A 19,866-nucleotide genomic window follows, 5' to 3' on the forward strand; every position below is an offset into this window, starting at 1 on the left:
ATCTGTTTTTGCAGTATAGTATTGGGAAGCACAGTAGGCTCCGTATTAGAAAAGGCAGGATGGGGTGTTCAGAAGGTGAGGAGGATGGAAAAGTAGTTCTCAAACTCTGCAGAGACAAGAGAAGTTGGAAAGAAATCACCATGGAGGTCTGGTCTGAATGGAGAAGATAAAGAAAGAGAACTTCTACATCAGAGGAGACGTCACTAGATGTTAGAGGTATGTGGCGCTGTATAAACCTGTATGTTTTGTAGCTCTGTATGTAATGTATTCCAAGTATGTCTTTAAAGGGCTTCTATCACCCCACTAAACAGTTTTATTTTTTTGGGGTACTTATAATCCCTATACTGCGATTTATCCATACATAATGTGATTAATCATTTTGGTTCAGTAGATTCTGCTAAAAACGTACTTTTATACTATGTAAATTACCTGTCTACCAGCAAGTAGGGCGGCTACATGCAGTATAGGAGAAAAAACCTATGCCATTTCTACGGCCTTTTCCAGTGAACAAATCAGGTACGGATTTTTGGCGACTGACGCGTTGCCACGGCGTCATGTTTCGCTAAATCCAGTGTCACGTGACGTGATACATGTAACCTCAACAAGTGTGGGATTTTTGGGGGAAATTCATACATGAAACACTAAAGGTAAAAGGTTGCTGGCTGTGGAGAGTCAAGCTCTTCTTGGGGTCCAGACGAGTTTATTACCTTTATTACAGTATTACAAGATGAAAGGCATCAGGGTCAGCGGCAAAATACCGCACCTACCGCTAAATTCTGCGATCCACGTTAGCGCCTCCAGAGGGCGCTGTAGATCTAACCTAACGGTATGGGAGGCGGGCCCTGGTGACGTCACGTTACCAGGTGACGGGAGAGACGCTGAGATTAGTCGAAATGCGGAAGCGATCGGCCGCGGCGCATGCGCACTAGGGGCCGCTTTCAACAATTTTTCTCAGCGGCAGCACAATCTGGCCGTCTGATAGTCGCGGAGCTGGAAGCGCTGCCGGCCACGGACAGGTGCTGGCGTCTGCGGGGATGGAGGAGGTGGAGGTGCCCGAATATTACCGGGAGGAGGAGGACGACGACGACGACGACGAGGAGGGGGGAGAAGAAGAAGAAGATGGAGGTGGCAAAGAGTTTTATGAATTCCAGCCTCTCCCCACACTGCTGGAGGATGAGGTGAGGGGTGATGAGTGGCCTCCTGCAGCGGGCACGAGCAACCTGTGGCTCTTCAGCAAGGAGGGGACTACAGTGCCCAGCAGGCCAAGGCTGCCACCACCGGCCAAGTTAGCATGCTGGGAGTTGTAGTTCCACCCGGCAGGCCTAGGTTGTCTGGGGCTGGGATGGCATAGTGGGACTGGTTGCAGGAGGCAGCAGGCCTTGCTTCTCAGGATGTGGCATGCTGGGGGTTGTAGTACCTGTTGGGCTAGAGAGAACAGCAGTTTGCAAGACGCTTTAGACTCTATAGTCAATGCTGGGAGTTGTAGTGCCGTCCCATCTGAAAATCTCCAGGGTGTATAATGCAGCAGTTATGGGACTGGGCTGAGAGTCATTGCACTGGAGTAACCTGCTGAGACTTGTAGTTCCACCCCAGCCAGCGACATCCTCCTGTGTCCAGTAGTGGTCTGTAAGATCTGTTTGTCTACAGACCTCATCGGACGCCTGACCTCCGCCCCTGTGTGTGATGACATGCTGGGATCGGTAGTGCACCTAGAACTGGTTACATGGTACTATCCAGAGAGTCTGTCATTAGGCCTGGACTCGCCAGTTGTGGTGCCCGTAGACTGGCATTGTACAGCTCAGGAGTTGTGGTGCCCGTAGACTGGCATTGTACAGCTCAGGAGTTGTGGTGCCTGTAGACTGGCATTGTACAGCTCAGGAGTTGTGGTGCCCGTAGACTGGCATTGTACAGCTCAGGAGTTGTGGTGCCCGTAGACTGGCATTGTACAGCTCAGGAGTTGTGGTGCCCGTAGACTGGCATTGTACAGCTCAGGAGTTGTGGTGCCCGTAGACTGGCATTGTACAGCTCAGGAGTGGTGGTGCCCGTAGACTGGCATTGTACAGCTCAGGAGTTGTGGTGCCCGTAGACTGGCATTGTACAGATCAGGAGTTGTGGTGCCCGTAGACTGGCATTGTACAGCTCAGGAGTTGTGGTGCCCGTAGACTGGCATTGTACAGCCCAGGAGTTGTGGTGCCCGTAGACTGGCATTGTACAGCTCAGGAGTTGTGGTGCCCGTAGACTGGCATTGTACAGATCAGGAGTTGTGGTGCCCGTAGACTGGCATTGTACAGATCAGAAATTGTGGTGCCCGTAGACTGGCATTGTACAGCTCAGGAGTTGTGGTGCCCGTAGACTGGCATTGTGCAGCTCAGGAGTTGTGGTGCCCGTAGACTGGCATTGTGCAGCCCAGGAGTCGTGGTGCCCGTAGACTGGCATTGTACAGCCCAGGAGTCGTGGTGCCCGTAGACTGGCATTGTGCAGCCCAGGAGTCGTGGTGCCCGTAGACTGGCATTGTGCAGCCCAGGAGTGGTGGTGCCCGTAGACTGGCATTGTGCAGCCCAGGAGTGGTGGTGCCCGTAGACTGGCATTGTGCAGTTCAGGAGTTGTGGTGCCCGTAGACTGGCATTGTGCAGTTCAGGAGTTGTGGTGCCCGTAGACTGGCATTGTACAGCTCAGGAGTGGTGGTGCCCGTAGACTGGCATTGTGCAGCTCAGGAGTGGTGGTGCCTGTAGACTGGCATTGTGCAGTTCAGGAGTGGTGGTGCCCGTAGACTGGCATTGTACAGCTCAGGAGTGGTGGTGCCCGTAGACTGGCATTGTACAGCTCAGGAGTGGTGGTGCCCGTAGACTGGCATTGTACAGCTCAGGAGTGGTGGTGCCCGTAGACTGGCATTGTACAGCTCAGGAGTGGTGGTGCCCGTAGACTGGCATTGTACAGCTCAGGAGTGGTGGTGCCCGTAGACTGGCATTGTACAGCTCAGGAGTGGTGGTGCCCGTAGACTGGCATTGTACAGCTCAGGAGTGGTGGTGCCCGTAGACTGGCATTGTACAGCTCAGGAGTGGTGGTGCCCGTAGACTGGCATTGTACAGCTCAGGAGTGGTGGTGCCCGTAGACTGGCATTGTACAGCTCAGGAGTGGTGGTGCCTGTAGACTGGCATTGTACAGCTCAGGAGTGGTGGTGCCTGTAGACTGGCATTGTACAGCTCAGGAGTGGTGGTGCCCGTAGACTGGCATTGTACAGCTCAGGAGTGGTGGTGCCTGTAGACTGGCATTGTACAGCTCAGGAGTTGTGGTGCCCGTAGACTGGCATTGTACAGCTCAGGAGTGGTGGTGCCTGTAGACTGGCATTGTACAGCTCAGGAGTTGTGGTGCCCGTAGACTGGCATTGTACAGCTCAGGAGTGGTGGTGCCTGTAGACTGGCATTGTACAGCTCAGGAGTGGTGGTGCCCGTAGACTGGCATTGTACAGCTCAGGAGTTGTGGTGCCCGTAGACTGGCATTGTACAGCTCAGGAGTGGTGGTGCCCGTAGACTGGCATTGTACAGCTCAGGAGTTGTGGTGCCCGTAGACTGGCATTGTACAGCTCAGGTAGTCGGCCATACACATTAGAGTAACATTAGCCCAACCCCCTGATGTCACCAGGACCGGTCATCCATCTAGTGGTTAGGCTCATGTCCTGGCTTCTCCAGATTCCAGATCTTGGGGAGAGGATTAGGCTATTTGATTTCAACACGTCTGATCAGTTACTCTCAGGGGAGATAAGCGGCCGCCTGAGATGTCTGGCAGCAGCTGACTGCCCTCTCCCCGTTCAAGTCACATGCATGTTTTGTTGAGCTGAGCGTTCATGTATGTGAGGGGATCATCCACATCAAGTGTATTTCTAGTCTCGTGTGTTTGAGGGGCTGATGGCACATGTCAGGGGTAGGTAAAGATTAGGCATGCTGGGTTTTATCTGCCCAACCCTTTTTGTTCTTGGGGAGTTAAAGGTGCTAAAATAACGAATGAATCGATCCTCGCCCCTTTTCATCCCTGCTGCTCCCAGCGATGCCCCTCGGCTCTCCGCGCTGCGGTCATCTTCCTGACGGCAGTGGTGGTCACTGTGCAGCCTCGGCAGTGTGCAGAATGTCATACCTGAGGCCATTGAGTGGCTTCAGCGGTGAGAAGGCTTGGAGTGCATTGCTGGAAGCAGCAGGGAGGAAAGCGGTTGTTTTTTGGTTATTTTCATATAATTGATATTGCTGCCATCGTTTTTTATTTAACTCTGACAACAGCTTTAATGCCACCAGTCACGATGGCTATCCCGTATGTGTGGCCAGCTGTCACTCAGAAGATACTTAGGCCAGTATTACACGAGCGGGAGGTGTAGTTCCCAGACTGAACCCTGTGCTTCTGAAGTGAACTCGCAGCATCCTGATGGCTTTTGATGCCATGAATTCCCATCTCTCCGCAGGTCTACTGGACTGTCTGAAATAATGCCGTGGCAACAGTCCAGTAGACCTGCGGAGAGATGGGAATTCATGGCATCAAAAGCCATCAGGATGCTGCGAGTTCACGTCAGAGGAGCAGTGCAGGAAATACAGTCCTCACACGGAGCGTGTTTCCTGGACTGAAGACCCTCGTGTGAGACTGGCCCTGGGGGACCTGCAACCGGGTGCACTCATTTCCATGCGTTTCTGCACCCAAACAGCCCCGAAATCTAGTTTTTGGTGCTTTATTTGAATCGTTTTGCCGCAGATCTTGCCCTTTGCATTCTCTAACCTCACACTTTGCTGGTACAGCGCCACGCGGGAATTTATTGTAAAACCTGATTTCCCTAGTAGAATCGTTGTAACAGCGGAACACAACACAATGGAAAGTATAAGTATTGCCGCTTCTTAACTGTGCGTTGCGTGCCATATAGTGAAGCATATGAAAAGCTTCTTCGCGGTCACTTAACGTGTTCGTTTTGCGGTAACGTGACGCACTGCATGCATTGGCCTTTATTCTTACAGTAGAAAAGTGCCGTATTTTTCGCAAAAGTGGGGGAAAAATAGCAGTGCGTCTTATGGAGCGAATGCTGCGACCGTCCGATGAATAGGCTGGGAGGGAGGAAGGGCTGGGGGCTGGCATCTGTTTCTGTAATGGCAGCGGGGCCCGGTGCAGTCACTGTATTCTACTACACCGGGCCCCGCTCACTGTAGTATACGGTAATCATATCTAACTTGTGGGTATTGTTAAAGTATTCCAATCATCTTAAATCTAGCGCTGTACTACTTACACTAACTTCTTGGCAGTCAGGAGGCCGGGTGGGCGCTCATAGCGTAGCTCACTACGTCACGTGCCTGCTCCGCCCACTTTATGAATGAAGCAGGCACCGGGCCCCGCTGCCATTACAGAAACAGATGCCGGCCCCCATTCACTACACAGGGACACTGTTATGGGGGGGATCTGTGGATGACACATAAGATAAGATGCTATATATGTGTCATCCACAGATGCCCCCATAACAGTGCCATCCACAGATGCCCCCATAACAGTGCCATCCACAGATGCCCCCATAACAGTGCCATCCACAGATGCCCCCATAACAGTGCCATCCACAGATGCCCCCATAACAGTGCCATCCACAGATGCCCCCATAACAGTGCCATCCACAGATGCCCCCATAACAGTGCCATCCACAGATGCCCCCATAACAGTGCCATCCACAGATGCCCCCATAACAGTGCCATCCACAGATGCCCCCATAACAGTGCCATCCACAGATGCCATCCACAGATGCCCCCCATAACAGTGCCATCCACAGATGCCCCCCATAACAGTGCCATCCACAGATGCCCCCCATAACAGTGCCATCCACAGATGCCCCCCATAACAGTGCCATCCACAGATGCCCCCCATAACAGTGCCATCCACAGATGCCCCCCATAACAGTGCCATCCACAGATGCCCCCCATAACAGTGCCATCCACAGATGCCCCCCATAACAGTGCCATCCACAGATGCCCCCCATAACAGTGCCATCCACAGATGCCCCCCATAACAGTGCCATCCACAGATGCCCCCCATAACAGTGCCATCCACAGACCACCATTAGTTCAAAACCCACCAAAAGCACACCTTTTGGTTCAAAATATTTTTTTCTTATTTTCCTCCTCAAAAACCTAGGTGCGTCTTATAGGGCGAAAAATACGGTAATTAATTATAACTTTTTGTGAATTGGGAAATTTAAACTTGCTTTTTTTTATTTTATTCCAATTTAAATCTAGTAGGAGTCTGAGTCGGTTCATTTTTTGCCAACTCCGACTCCAGGTACCCAAAATTGCCTCCGACTCCTCGACTCCGACTCCGCAGCCCTGGTACACTCTGTAGCGGGGGAGGATACACTCTTCAGCGCTGTCAAGAAAAACCTGTCCAGATGTGAACCTGTCAATAGGGCGCTGGTCTGGCATCTGTCTGCCTCCTAGTGAGCTATGAGACCTCACCCTAGGCCCCCTCCATACGCCTCCCATTTCACACAGAGGTGTACAGAGGAACCTGGCGTTCTCCGAGGGATTCCGCCCGAGAACCGTAAGGACGACTGGCGCCTGGACATAAACGCCTGGACATAAACGTGTCAGATCTTTACCAATCCATGGGCTGAAATCTGTGCCTGCTTCCAGGAAGTGTACAAGGGCGCTACAATTTTTGGCACATTTCCGCTATAATAGCTTACCAGTTGCTGGTGTAAATGACAGTAAGGCTACTTTCACACTTGCGGCAGAGTGATCCGGCAAGCAGTTCAGTCGCCAAAACTGCCTGCCGGATCCAGCAATCGGACAGCATTTGTAGACGGATCCGGATGCGGATCCGTCTCACAAATGCATTGCAAGAACGGATCCATCTGTCTATTTGTCATACGGACAAACGGATCCGTTTCTTTTTTTTTGCATTTTTACCGGTCTGTGCGCAGACCGGAAGGACGGATCCGGCACTAATACATTCCTATGGCATTCAGGCAAGTGTTCCGTTTTTTGTTTTTTTTTCCCCGGAGATAAAACCGTAGCATGCTGCGGTTTTATCTCCGTCCTGATCAGTCAAAAAGACTGAACTGAAGACATCCTGATGCATCCTGAACGGATTACTCTCTATTCAGAATGCATGGGGATAAAACTGATCAGGCCTTTTCCGGTATTGAGCCCCTAGGACGGAACTCTATGCCGGAAAAGAATAACGCTAGTGTGAAAGTACCCTAAATCTGTCGAACCAAGGTGAAAAAAAAACTAAACAATTTTTACAGCAAATAAGGCATGCACCAAACGTACAACTTTTAGGCCCCATACACACGACCGTATTGTTTATCCGCATCCCATCCACATTTTTTTGTGGATTGGATGTGGACACATTCATTACAACGAGGCTGCAAAAAAAAACTGTATCTGCAAGTCCGTCCCGCAAAAAAGTGCAACATGTCCTAATGGGCACTTTGACAAAGAGGCCTGCCAAAATTGGGTCCGCAAATCCGGAGATGCGGAACTGAACACTACAGAAGCACTACGGAGTGCTTTTTGGGGTTCCGTTCCCTGCTTCCGCACCGCAAAAAGATAGAGCAAGTTTTATCTTTTTGCGATTAAAGAAAAAAGTCCCAATCCGTATGCCAAAAATTGCCGCCGAGGTTCCCAATTGTGAAGTGGGTAAAGATCACAGTTCAGACCCTGCGTTTTTGAGGGACCGCGCGTTCCCTATTCAGGAGGTCAAACCTCTTCAATCTTGAGGCATCTAAGATTTCTGACACAGGCAAGTAAATCATTGGGGACCTGATTTACTTGCCTGTGTCAGAAATCTTAGAAGCCTCAAGATTGAAGAGGTTTGACCTCCTGAATAGAGAACGCGCGGTCCCTCAAAAACGCATGGTCTATCTTTTTGTGGAATGGAAGGATCGCGGACCCATTCAAGTGAATAGGTCTGCGATCCCCATGCACCTGCCCCACGGACGGTGCCCGTGCATTGCGGACCGCAATTTGCGGTCCACAGCACGGGCACGGCCTTCACACGTTCGTGTACACGAGCCCTTACATTGTGTGCCAGGACGGATACGTTTGGTTCAGTTTCATCAGACGGACACCAAAACGCTGCAGTCAGCCTCCAAAGCAGAATGGACACGGAACGGAGGCAAACTGATGCATTCTGAGCGGATCCTTTTCCATTCAGAATGCATTAGAATCAAACTGATCCGTTTTGGACCGCTTGTGAGAACCCTGAACGGATCTCGCAAACGGAAACCAAAACGCCAGTGTGGAAGTAGCCTATAGAACATGTGCTATTATTGTCTGCATAACGGACAAGGATAGGACTGTTCTATCAGGGACCAGCTGTTCAGGGACCAGCTGTTAAATACTGAAAAAGCCATACGGTGCAAGAGGCCTTAAATAGTGGGGGGAATCCTATGACAACAGATGGGCGTCACACAGCCGAGGATTACACAGACTGACAGTGGGGCTGATTCAAACATAAGGTCCAGAAAACCTAGTGCTAGCCTTGGATTTCTACCGGCAGATCTTTAGTACGAACCGGATGCTCTGCTTGAGTTTACCGAATCGGGTGACCCCTTTATCGGTTAAAGATGGCCGAAAGAAAAGTCTCGGGCACACAAGTTCTCCTCTAAGCAGCACACTAATTCATTCATTCTTTCAGGCTCCCTAATGTTTAAAGGGCTTGGGCCCTCCGGGACATGGATGACCTATCACTAGGATAAGCCATCAGTGTCAGATAGGTGCAGGTGTCCCCCCTCTGAGACCCACTATTATCTCCAGCACGGGCCCTCTAATGTGAAGGCGAGCTCACCACGCATGCGCAGCAGGCTCTCCATTTACCGCTAAGGGACTGCCGGAATAGCCAAGCCATCGCTCAGCTATTTACAGAACTCCCATAGCAGTGAATGAAGGATGGCTGCACATGCGCTGTGTGTTTGCCTTCACTTTGGGGGGGGGGGGGTCCGTTCTGGAGACAGGAGTGGGTCCCAATGAGTGACGCCGCTCTGACACCCGGTTCCCACTTTTTCTTCGTACCAGGCTCGACACTCTGCATTTTTAAGCTTTCTAGTCTACATTAATGCTGTCTAAATATTAGAAATCCACCCTATTGGTTCTTTAAAAGATTCATGGAGATGAGGCGTTTTGTTACGTACCCTCGTGGCAGCTGACTGGCAAAGGAAGACACCGGCTGTTTCTAGCGCTGGATTATCAGACAGGTAAGTTCCAAAGTTTTTATTTTTTATTTTTTTTCTGTACTTTTTTATTTTTGTTTTGCCGCAGTGCGTGCTCTACATGCTGATCTCTCGGGTACTGCTGGTGTGCACATGTGATCCACTGCAGGCCTAGAGGAGGAACCACTGATCTCTGCTGTTTAACTCCCTGAATGCCTCAATCGACACTGATTGCTGCATTTAACAGGGGACACAGAAGATCCTGTGTCTCAATCTACCGAAGGACCCCAGGGCTGTCTGACTGTATTCCCTGTTAAGATAGTTTCACATCTCTGACAGCAATTCCGGTAGGCTGCTCCAGCAGAGAACGACCTCCGAATCCGGCAGTGCCAGATGCAATGGAGTGCCCGCCAGCCCCGTTAACTATAATGGGATCTGGAGGCAATCCGGCAAACATGCTGAGAGCTGCTGCATGCCGTGGTTTGTGTTCAGCCTATCCCCGGCATTGGCCACCGGATGACAATAACTTATAGTTCATTATGCCCTAACAGCTGCCAGTGTACTATTAACTTACACAGGCTGATGTACTAAATGCGCTGTTTAGTGTAGGTTGGGAGTAAATATTTAAGGGGACCTTTATGTTCCTTGCAGGAGTTTTTCTTCAAATATGGCCCTCATGCCTTCCCTGGTGATCAATAATCCACTTAAATGATGTCATTTGTGGACGCTCTGCACACCAGCCAAAGAAGATAATTCTAATGGCTGCTGGGCCGAGACGGCGGGTTGGTAGATTGATGACGCAGATGTCAACGTGCGCAACAATCCTTTTACTGATTGACAAAAGCAAAAGAAGAAGAGTGTTCGGAGCTAGGTGCTGTGTCATAGTCATGGAACGTGGAACGCAACAGCAGAGGGGGCGAGGGTAGGGCGGTTATACAGCAAAAGGGGCAGGACACTTCAGGAACGCCCAGTGGACACTTGCCTGCTAATTTGCATGTGGTGGAGGAGGTGTTCACCTTGTTTTCTCTCTTTCCAGTCCACCATGACGGCGATATAGATGCAGTACGTTTATACGAGACTCCACAGGACCTGTGTAGCTCTGGCATCTGTACATGGGTGTAGAGTGGCCATGTATGAGCAGGTGGGACAGGACAACAAGTGCAAAAATGGGGGACAAGAATTATTTTTTTGTGTGTTTGGAAAAGCTACAGTCTGCATCCTCTGGTCATGTAATGACCTGGGCAGTGGCATTCTGGATAGAGTACCCATTTTTTTTTTATAAAGCATGCATAGTAAAAGTGAGGACAGGTCCAGGGAATTGCAGTGTTACAGTAGTCTCGGTGGGAGTAAAGCTTACTGTTCTGTCCACCTTATGTTTAAGTGGGGCATAAGTTGACAGGTGGCAGAAGGTAAGAGACTGCAGAGCTCACTTTTACTGAAGCATCACAGTTTCCTAGACTGAACCTCTGTAGGAGGGATTTGGGCATATTGTCTAGGTTAGACAAAACTTTGGAGAGTCTCTCCATACTAACCATAATGCTTCTTTCTCTGGGGAAAGTGGGGAGTCCCAATCACATGTATCTGTATTTCATTCTCTGAGCAGAGTCTTACCTTGGATGGTCACAGGTGCTGCACAACCCAAGCAGATCATATAGACTGTTTATGGTAGATAATGCCACGTTGTGTGAAAGGCCTTTGTTCTTGGTCGACCTGAAAGATAAAGGTGTCTGTCTTGATGTCTCAGTTGAGCCCTGTGATGCATGAGTCTTGAGATCTTTTATATCACTGCCATGATCTTGGCTGGGTAAGGCCTCCATAACAGTTTTTTGTTTTCTGAAGACATCTTATGCAGTCTAAGGTTTGAACAGGTAAACATGTCTGAGTCCTTTTGAGTAAGCTGATTTTAGCCTCTGGTGAAAGACGTGACTTCAAGTCTTCAACAAACTGCCTGATGTCTAGAGTCCATGGTCCTTTAACCTTCCCTGATCGTCTGAGTTCGTAGATAGCGACTGCAGAATATGGACTGTTGCCAAAACCTTGTACCTTCATGCGATATTCTATAATGACCTTGGCAGGGTCGATGTCTTTAAACCAGAAGAACCTCAGAAAGTTCCATTCTTGGACTAGGAAACAATGGAACATTTGACGTAAACTGTATATCCTCAACAATGGCTATGAATTATTTGAGAAATCTCACAAGGACACCAAGAAGTGTGTTATTGAGGTCTGGTCCTGTCAAAAGGACAACTTTAAGGGAGACTCCTTCATATTATGAGCAGGAGTCAAACACTACCTGGATTTATCCTGGCTTCTTAGGGTAGTAAACACTGAAAATAGATGGGTATCAGTGTTCTTCGTTTTCTTTTAGGGGTCAAGCTACTTCTGCATGGCTGTTTTCAAATATCTTATTCGTGAATTAGAAGAAATGTTCCTTCATATTATTTGAAAGTTGTGTATGAGTGAAGAAAAACATTTTATTGACTGCTCCCTGTTGTTAGGAAGATGGTGTCTGGCGATGGAGAATTGGGAGGGCTGTTTACCAGTTTTTCTCACTTTATGGACTTGTATGATGTCTTTTCTAAGCAGAACTACTATGTGAGCCTTTGGGTCATGTCCAAGGATTAGGTGTGCTATGGTTTTCAGATGTCCATGATGTAATGCTGCCTCTGGTGTAGGGATCTCCTCTCTGTTGTTTGGGATCTGATCACACTTGATCAAGGTAGCTAGAGGCAAGGATAAATCGTCATTTATGGATTTTATTTGACGACCAGATAGTCTTCTCTCTGTTTCTTTGCTCACATCTGTACTAGTCATAAGTGAGTATGAAGACCTGTGTTCTTTGTTCTTTAAGATCTCAAAGAAAGCTGAGCTAGTGAGGGACCTGTTGCTCCGATCATAAAGTAAGGCATACAGCCTTACCACCGTCTCTTTGTGACCAGTGGGGTAAACAAGGCAAATGTTGGAGCAGGACCTGCAGCTAAGACGCTTTCCACAGACTTGAGTGCACTGGGGTGTCCCTTCAGGAGGTATTGTCTTTGTCCTTCCTTTCATGTTCTGTGGTCTGGTCCGAGGGCATGCGTCCATGGAGCTGGGTTCAATGCTGTATTATGCTCTTGGCTGTCACATTCTGTGTATACAACGTTTGTTGTATAGTCCGTTCCAAGATGAAAAGTTGATTCACAACATCTGTAGTAAATATGGTTTTTCTTGAGGAGGTTTTGCCGTTCCTGAGGGGGTTTTCTTTGAAGGCTCTGCACTTCATCAGTGGTTGAGGTTTCTTGTGTAGAGGGCATTCTCAGCACGGGTCGTTTGTTGAGGTCTTCTCGGTCTCTGCAGCGCTCCAAATTTTATGTGGGGGGCCTACAGGGGATACACTGTTTTTGTGTATTGCAGCAGGTGTACTTTTCTGTTTTTGAAGGAAGGCAGATTTACCTGATTTAGGGTATAAGGTGTCAACCGATGAGAAGTCAAAACAAGAATCATATTTGGTCTTGGCTTGTTGTCAACGAAAAGGGAGAATGGAGGAAATGGGACATTGTGTAGTCATTTGTACTTGGAACCTTTCGCGATCTATTTTTCTTGCAGACTAGAAGTCCTCAACTCTTTTAAAGAGCGCATTTTCTATCGCTTTAAGTGAGCTGCAACACTGATCGAGTCTCTCCGACATCATGTTTAGCCCTTTGCTTGGGTAGTTAAAAGGGTTTTCAAGGACTTTGTAACTGATCCGTGGGGGTCAGACACCGGGGACCCACGACTATCAGCTGTTTGAGAAGGTACCGAAGCTCCTGTGAGCACCGCGGCCTTCTCTGTGCTTACCAAGCACAGCGCCGTCCATTGTACAGTGGCTGTGCTTGTTATCGCATGCACTTCTATGGGACTGAACTGCGCCCAGGCCACGTGACCGATGAACGTGTTGACACTGGCCTAGGAAATGCTGAGAGAAGGCCGCAGCACTCACAGGAGCGCCGGCGCCTTCTCAAACACCTGATCGACGGGGGTTCTGGGTGTTGGACCTCCACCGATCAGCTATAAAGTTCTTGAAAACCCTTTTAACTACCCAAGCAAAGGGCTAAACGTAATGTGGGAGAGACTCAACGAGTGTTACAGCTGAGGGTAGGTCATCCATTATAAAGGAGGAGTGCCGTCTCCTCGTCTCATTGCTGATCTGCGGGGTTGCCGGGGATTAAGGATAGGTCTTCAGTATTAATGGCTGCACTACGCCTTTAACTTTGTTATCTAAACTAGAATTTAAAAAAATTATACTAATAATGCTCTATGCCATGTACTGACATCATTCACTTTCAGGCTGCACATTCTCATCAATTTAAAAGGTTATTCCCATCTGGGACATATATGGTATATCTATATCTCGAGAACGGGCATCCACCCACGTAGAAGCTCTGAATGGAGAGGTGACTGTGCATACTTGGCTACTTTTTAAACTACCATAGAATTGAATGGGCAGAGTTGTGCGTGCGTTATTACCTTTCACATCACAGCAGTCATGAGTCTGGGGCGGGGTACCTGTAGAGCTAGTGACCATGACCGGGCTGCAGCTCCACTGTAGTTGTAACATTGCAGACTATCAGACCATGATATCAGTTTCGTGTTAGTGACTTAGGAAGAGTCTGCAGCACAAATGGCAGAACTTGAGAAGTTTTGAGGTCCTCCTATTGCGGATCTGCAAAAAACGGATACCGGCTGTTTACATTCTGCGGAACGAAATGGCCAGCCACTAATAGAACAGTCCTATCCTTGTCTATAATGTGGTCAATAAAAGGACAATGGCCATGAGGATATACGGACACGGAATGCATTACCTTTTTTTTTGTGGCCCCATTAAATTTAATGGTTCCACATACATACCGCAAAAAAAAATACATTTGTGTGCATGAGCCCGTACTGCTCATACCGGGGTCAGCAACCTTCGGCACTCCGGCTGTTGTTAAACTAAAATTCCCAGCATTTTGTAGTTTCTCAACAGCTGTAGTTCCAGAGGTTGCCTAACCCTGATATAAACAGTGAAGTTCGTATTTTTCTTTTTTTTCTTTTTTTTTTCTTTATATTTCTTCCGTAGTAGAGGTTAGTATACAGAGACTACATTGGACATCTGAAATGTTGAAACGAGAGACGCAGGGGATCGGTAAGGTATTGCTTATTTTATTATTTTATACCATTCTAAGTGGGTTTTTTGAAAAATTTTAGGCGGCCAGACAACCCCTTTAATACTGCGATCCCTAGTTTAGTTTTACTAAAAGGAAATACTGTTCTATTGATTCTTCTCTGGTTTTCCTTTAGATTTAGACAGTCTGAAATTAATTTTCAGCTTAACTGTTCATTTTTGTAAAACTATACTGTCTGTAGTATTGATCTCCGGATTGTGTCTGCTCTTCGGTGGATAAGACATTGACCGGTTTAGTTTTTGGCTGCAGACTGGACATTTACTATAATCCTTGCTTTTAGTATGCTTTTAAATATAGGTTTTCACTGGTATTTTTCTGCATTTTTGTGTGTTTTTAGTGGAATTTTTTGTTTGTTGCAAAAACACCAGCTCTCCTAGATGATGGTCTAATAATAATAATCTTTATTTATATAGCGCCAACATATTCCGCAGCGCCTTACAATTCAGGGGTTCATGTACAGACAGTCATAAATAACATAGCAACAGACAAGTCGATTATTACAACAAGAGGAATGAGGGCCCTGCTCGCAAGAGCTTACAATCTATGAGGGGATAGGGGTGACCCAAAAGGTAGAAGTGCTTGTTATGTACGATAGTCCAGCCATCTTGGGAGAATAGGGGAGCAGATATAAAGCCACATGAGCCGGTCAGCAGCCAATATACGAAGTGCTTCTGGGTGCAGTGGAGGCTCAGCTTCAGGGAATGATAAATGGGCTATGGGAGGTTAGATCAGGGAAGGTGAGAGGCCACCCTGAAAAGATGTGTTTTTAGCGAACGCTAAAAACTGTGCATGTTGATATTAAGCCTGATTTCTTGGGGTAGGGCATTCCAGAGAACCGGTGCAGCTCGGGAGAAATCTTGGAGCCGGGAGAGAGAGGTTCGGATTTTTGTGGAAGTCAGTCGTAAGTCATTGGCTGAACGGAGAGCACGGGTAGGGAGGTAGACGGAGATGAGGGAAGAGATGTAGGGTGGTGCAGCACTGTGGAGGGCTTTGTGGGGGAGGACGAGCAGTTTGAATTGGATTCTATAGTGTATGGGTAGCCGGTGCAATGACTGACGCAGGGCGGAGGCATCAGAGTAGCGGTTGGACAGATAGGTGACCCTGGCTGCTGCATTAAGAATGGATTGGAGAGGAGAGAGTCTGGTGAGGGGGAGGCCAATTAATAGTGAGTTGCAGTAATCAAGGCGGAAGTGGATCAGGAAAACAATGAGAGTTTTTGTTGTTTCCATAGTGAGAAAGGGGCGGATACTAGAGATGTTTTTGAGGTGCAGGCGACATGAGCGGGAGAGAGATTGAATAAAGGGAGTTAAAGAAAGATCAGTGTCAAGTCACCCCGAGACAGCGGGCGTGCTGCCCAGGAGTGATGACTGTGTTGCACACCGAGAGGCAGACATCAGGTTTAGGTAGGTTAGTAGATGGAGAGAACACAAGAAGTTCAGTTTTTGAAAGATTTAGTTTCAGATAGAGAGAGGACATGATATTAGAGACGGCAGAGAGACAGTCACTGGTGTTCTGTAATACAGCAGGGGTGATGTCAGGGGATGAAGGGTATAGTTGTGTGTCATCAGCATAGAGATGGTACTGAAACCAAATCTGCTGATGGTCTGTCCAATTGGTGCTGTGTACAGGGAGGAGAGGGCCTAGGACTGAACCTTGAGGAACCCCAACAGCGAGGGGGAGAGGTGAGGAAGTGGAGCCAGCGAATGATACACTCAAAGAGCGACCAGAGAGATAGGAAGAACACCAGGAGAGGGCGGTGTCCTTTAGGCCAATGGATTGAAGCATGGCGAGTAGGAGATGGTGGTCTGCAGTGTCAAAAGCTGCAGAGAGGTCAAGGAGAATGAGCAGAGAGTAGTTACCGTTGCATTTTGCTGTCAGGAGGTCATTTGTCACTTTGGTGAGGACAGTTTCTGTCGAATGCAGGGGGCGGAAACCAGATTGTAATGGATCGAGGAGAGAGTGATCAGAGAGCTAGCGGGTAAGGCGAGAGTAGACCAGACTCTCCAGGAGCTTAGAGATGAAGGGGAGTTTGGAGACTGGTCTGTAGTTAGTTGTGCAGGATGGGTCGAGAGATTTTTTTTATTTATTAATGGAGTAATGATAGAGTGTTTGAAAGAGGAGGGGAGATACCAGAAGAGAGGGAGAGGTTGAAGATTTTTGTTAGGTGAGTGGTGACAGCTGGAGAGAGACTGGAGTAGGTTTGAGGGAATGGGATCAGAGGCGCAAGTGGTAGGACGAGAAGAAGAGAGGAACCTGGAGACTTCTTCTTCCGTGACTGGGTCAAATGTGGACAGTGAGCCAGAGGAGATGCAGGGGGGAGGGGGATGAATAGCACTTAGTGGCTGGGAGCTGATTTCATGACGGATATGTTCTTTTCTCTCTGTTAAGTTGGCGGCTAAGTCTTCAGCAGCGAGGTCTGTGGTGGGTGCCTGAACTTTAGTCTATGGTAGATATGAAATGCGGGAGACACAAGAAATTTATTTTTTTGCCCCTGGCTTTTTTGTCCTTCTGGCTTCTTTTTAAAAACGCAGCACCCTGTAGATCTTGGCTTTTTTAAGGCTTATTTACTTCACCTTCTATATATAGGGGAAAAGTACCATGAAAAAAACGCTGGCTCAGATTCACTAATCCTATAGATGGAAATTTAGCCAGACGGTCTAGACCTGCACCAGATTTATCACTGTAACTCAAATGTGGTGCAGGAATAGACACTTTTGTCTAACTTTATACAGACTATTGGTTGGCTTAGTTTGAGACGCAATTTTATGCCAGAATTGTGGCACAATTTTTGCGCAAAATTGCACATTATAGGTCATGCTCCGTTTCCCACACATCTCCACCCACACCTATAAGAACACCCTTTTTTTTTATCAAATTGGACGGAATTCTAGAAACTCTAGCTGTGCCAAATTTTGCCAAAATTGGGCAAGTTTGCACCATATGTGGGCATCCTGATTCTTCTCTTGGAAGATGTTGTGATATATTTTAGGAGCACACGTTAATCCGAGTTACTATTTGCAAGAATGCCCACAAAAAGCTCACAATAAAACATAGATGCCCAAAAAAAAAAAAAAAAGCTTGTGATTATTTTTGTGTTTTTACAGCCCCCAAAAATGGCAATGTAAATTCATGTGTTTAAAGTGGTTGTCTCATTTCAGCAACATAAAGCTAATACAAAGCACTTACTAATGTATTGTGACTGTCCTATTGCCTCCTTTGCTGGCTGGATTCATTTTTCAATCACATTATATACAGATCATTTCCAGGGGTTATGACCACCCTACAATCCAGCAGTGGTGGTCGTGCTTGCAGACTACCGTATTTTTCACCCTATGAGACGCACCGGCCCATAAGACGCACCTAGGTTTTTGGGGAGGAAAATAAGAAAAATAATATTTTTAACCAAAAGGTGTGCTTTTGGTGGGTTTGGAACTAATGGTGGTCTGTGGATGGCACTATTATGGGGGTTCTGTAAAGGACACTGTTATGGGGGATCTGTGGATGACGCACTGTTATGGGGGGATCTGTGGATGACGCACTATTATGGGGGGATCTGTGGATGGCGCACTGTTATGGGGGGATCTGTTGATGGCGCACTGTTATGGGGGGGATCTGTGGATGGCGCACTGTTATGGGGGGGGATCTGTGGATGGCGCACTGTTATGGGGGGGGATCTGTGGATGGCGCACTGTTATGGGGGGGGATCTGTGGATGGCGCACTGTTATGGGGGGGGATCTGTGGATGGCGCACTGTTATGGGGGGATCTGTGGATGGCGCACTGTTATGGGGAGCCATCCACAGACCCCCCCACCCCTTAACAGTGCCATCCACAGATTTCCCCCCCCCCCCACCGCTCCAGTGTTGCAGTATACAAATATAAAATGTCTCATTCAATTAAAAGTGATTAAACATGCCCCCTCACTCCTAATATTACCGTATTAAACATACTGCAGTAGGGGTTCCCGCCCCTGAATCAGAAACAGACGCCATCTTTAAACAGGGCAATATGCCCACATCAGGCTAAATCCAATATCTAATCCAATGACAAAAGAAAGATGGAAAACAACCATGTACCTATAAATGAAATCCCCCAAAATCCAATAATGCAGAGTGTGGTTGTTCTATTCACATACTACGCATGCGTGTCAGAGGGGGGAGGGGGGGGGGGATTAAAGTACAACAACAATTCCCACCCCCCCCATCCATCAGGTTTTGTTTTAAAAGGGTACTATGCCCACATCAAATAAACAACATGGTGAAAAGATATAATTTATACTAAAATACATAATTTTGCTCTATGTATGAAAAGACCTATCCTTAGCCCATCAATTAACACTCGTACAGATATATAGATACGGTATATAAGGTCTGCAAGAAGTCTATCATTTCATCACATATTATTTGCAATAAATACACATAAATATTTCATCCAAAAGTGTAAGATATCGACAGGGGGTGCATGATCCGTCATAGATTCACCTTTTGATGACCATATTATGTATACATTAATTTACCAGTGGACATTGTGCTAAATGGGAAAATAAACCTCTTGCCCCCAATATCAACATCAATACAAGTGTATTTCTAAAATGTCAATAATATTCCCATCACTTATCATCCATCACGATCCGATTAAAACATAAATAGATTAAAAATAGAATTTCATAGGAATACGGCTGGGAACTACCAATCCTATTCGGCCCATGCATCTATGCATCTATCTCTTCCACCTACATCCCCCATAGTGGTCTCCATTAGGTTAGTACCCTTATTCATAGTGACAGCCACAGGCGAGGTTCTAAAATGCCGGATATTTTTCCACCACACAATCTGGAGATCAACTGTCACAATTAGTTGCCTTAGCACCTGATGAGATAGGCCTAAAGTTGTATAAACCTAAGGCTACTTTCACACTGGCTTTTCTGGGTCAGTTTCTGAGATCCGTTCAGGGCTCTCACAACCGGCCCAAAACGGATCAGTTCAGCCCCAATGCATTCTGAATGGATAAGGATCCGCTCAGAATGCATCAGTTTGCCTTCGTTCAGCCTCCATTCCGCTCTGGATGTGGACACCAAAACTCTGCTTGCAGCGTTTTGATGTCCGCCTGACGATGCGGAGCCAAACGGATCCGTCCTGACTTACAATTTAAGTCAATGGGGACGGATCCGTTTTCACTGACGCAATATGGTGCAATTGAAAACGGATCCGCCTCCCATTGACTTTTAGTGTAAGGCCTCTTTCACACTTGCGTTGTCCGGATCCGGCGTGCACTCCATTTGCCGGAGGTGCCCACCGGATCCGTAACACCGCAAGTGAACTGAAAGCATTTGAAGACGGATCCGTCTTCAAAATGCGTTCAGTGTTACTATGGCACCCAGTACGCTATTAAAGTCCTGGCTGCCATAGTAGTAGTGGGGAGTGGGGGAGCAGTATACTTGCCGTCCGTGCGGCTCCCGGGGCGCTCCAGAATGACGTCAGGGCGCCCCATGCGCATGGATGACGTGATCCATGCGATCACG

At 47.7% G+C, this 19,866-nt stretch overlaps 1 protein-coding gene across 3 annotated transcripts in view; it reads left to right on the forward strand.

The window, feature by feature from the left end:
• Nucleotides 1-961: 961 nt before the first annotated feature.
• The window catches only part of KNDC1 (kinase non-catalytic C-lobe domain containing 1), a 118,435-nt gene continuing 99,530 nt past the window's right edge, over nucleotides 962-19,866 (forward strand). For 2 of the 3 annotated variants that reach the window (XM_040435349.1, XM_040435350.1), the window contains exon 1: nucleotides 962-1,178. In XM_040435349.1, the coding sequence (XP_040291283.1) occupies nucleotides 1,035-1,178 (144 nt within the window). In that variant the 5' untranslated portion in view covers nucleotides 962-1,034. The remainder of the gene's footprint in view (nucleotides 1,179-19,866) is intronic. The other variant, XM_040435351.1, reaches the window with a different exon arrangement.

Source organism: Bufo bufo, chromosome 6, assembly GCF_905171765.1.
Source record: "Bufo bufo chromosome 6, aBufBuf1.1, whole genome shotgun sequence".
Classification (NCBI taxonomy): domain Eukaryota; kingdom Metazoa; phylum Chordata; class Amphibia; order Anura; family Bufonidae; genus Bufo; species Bufo bufo.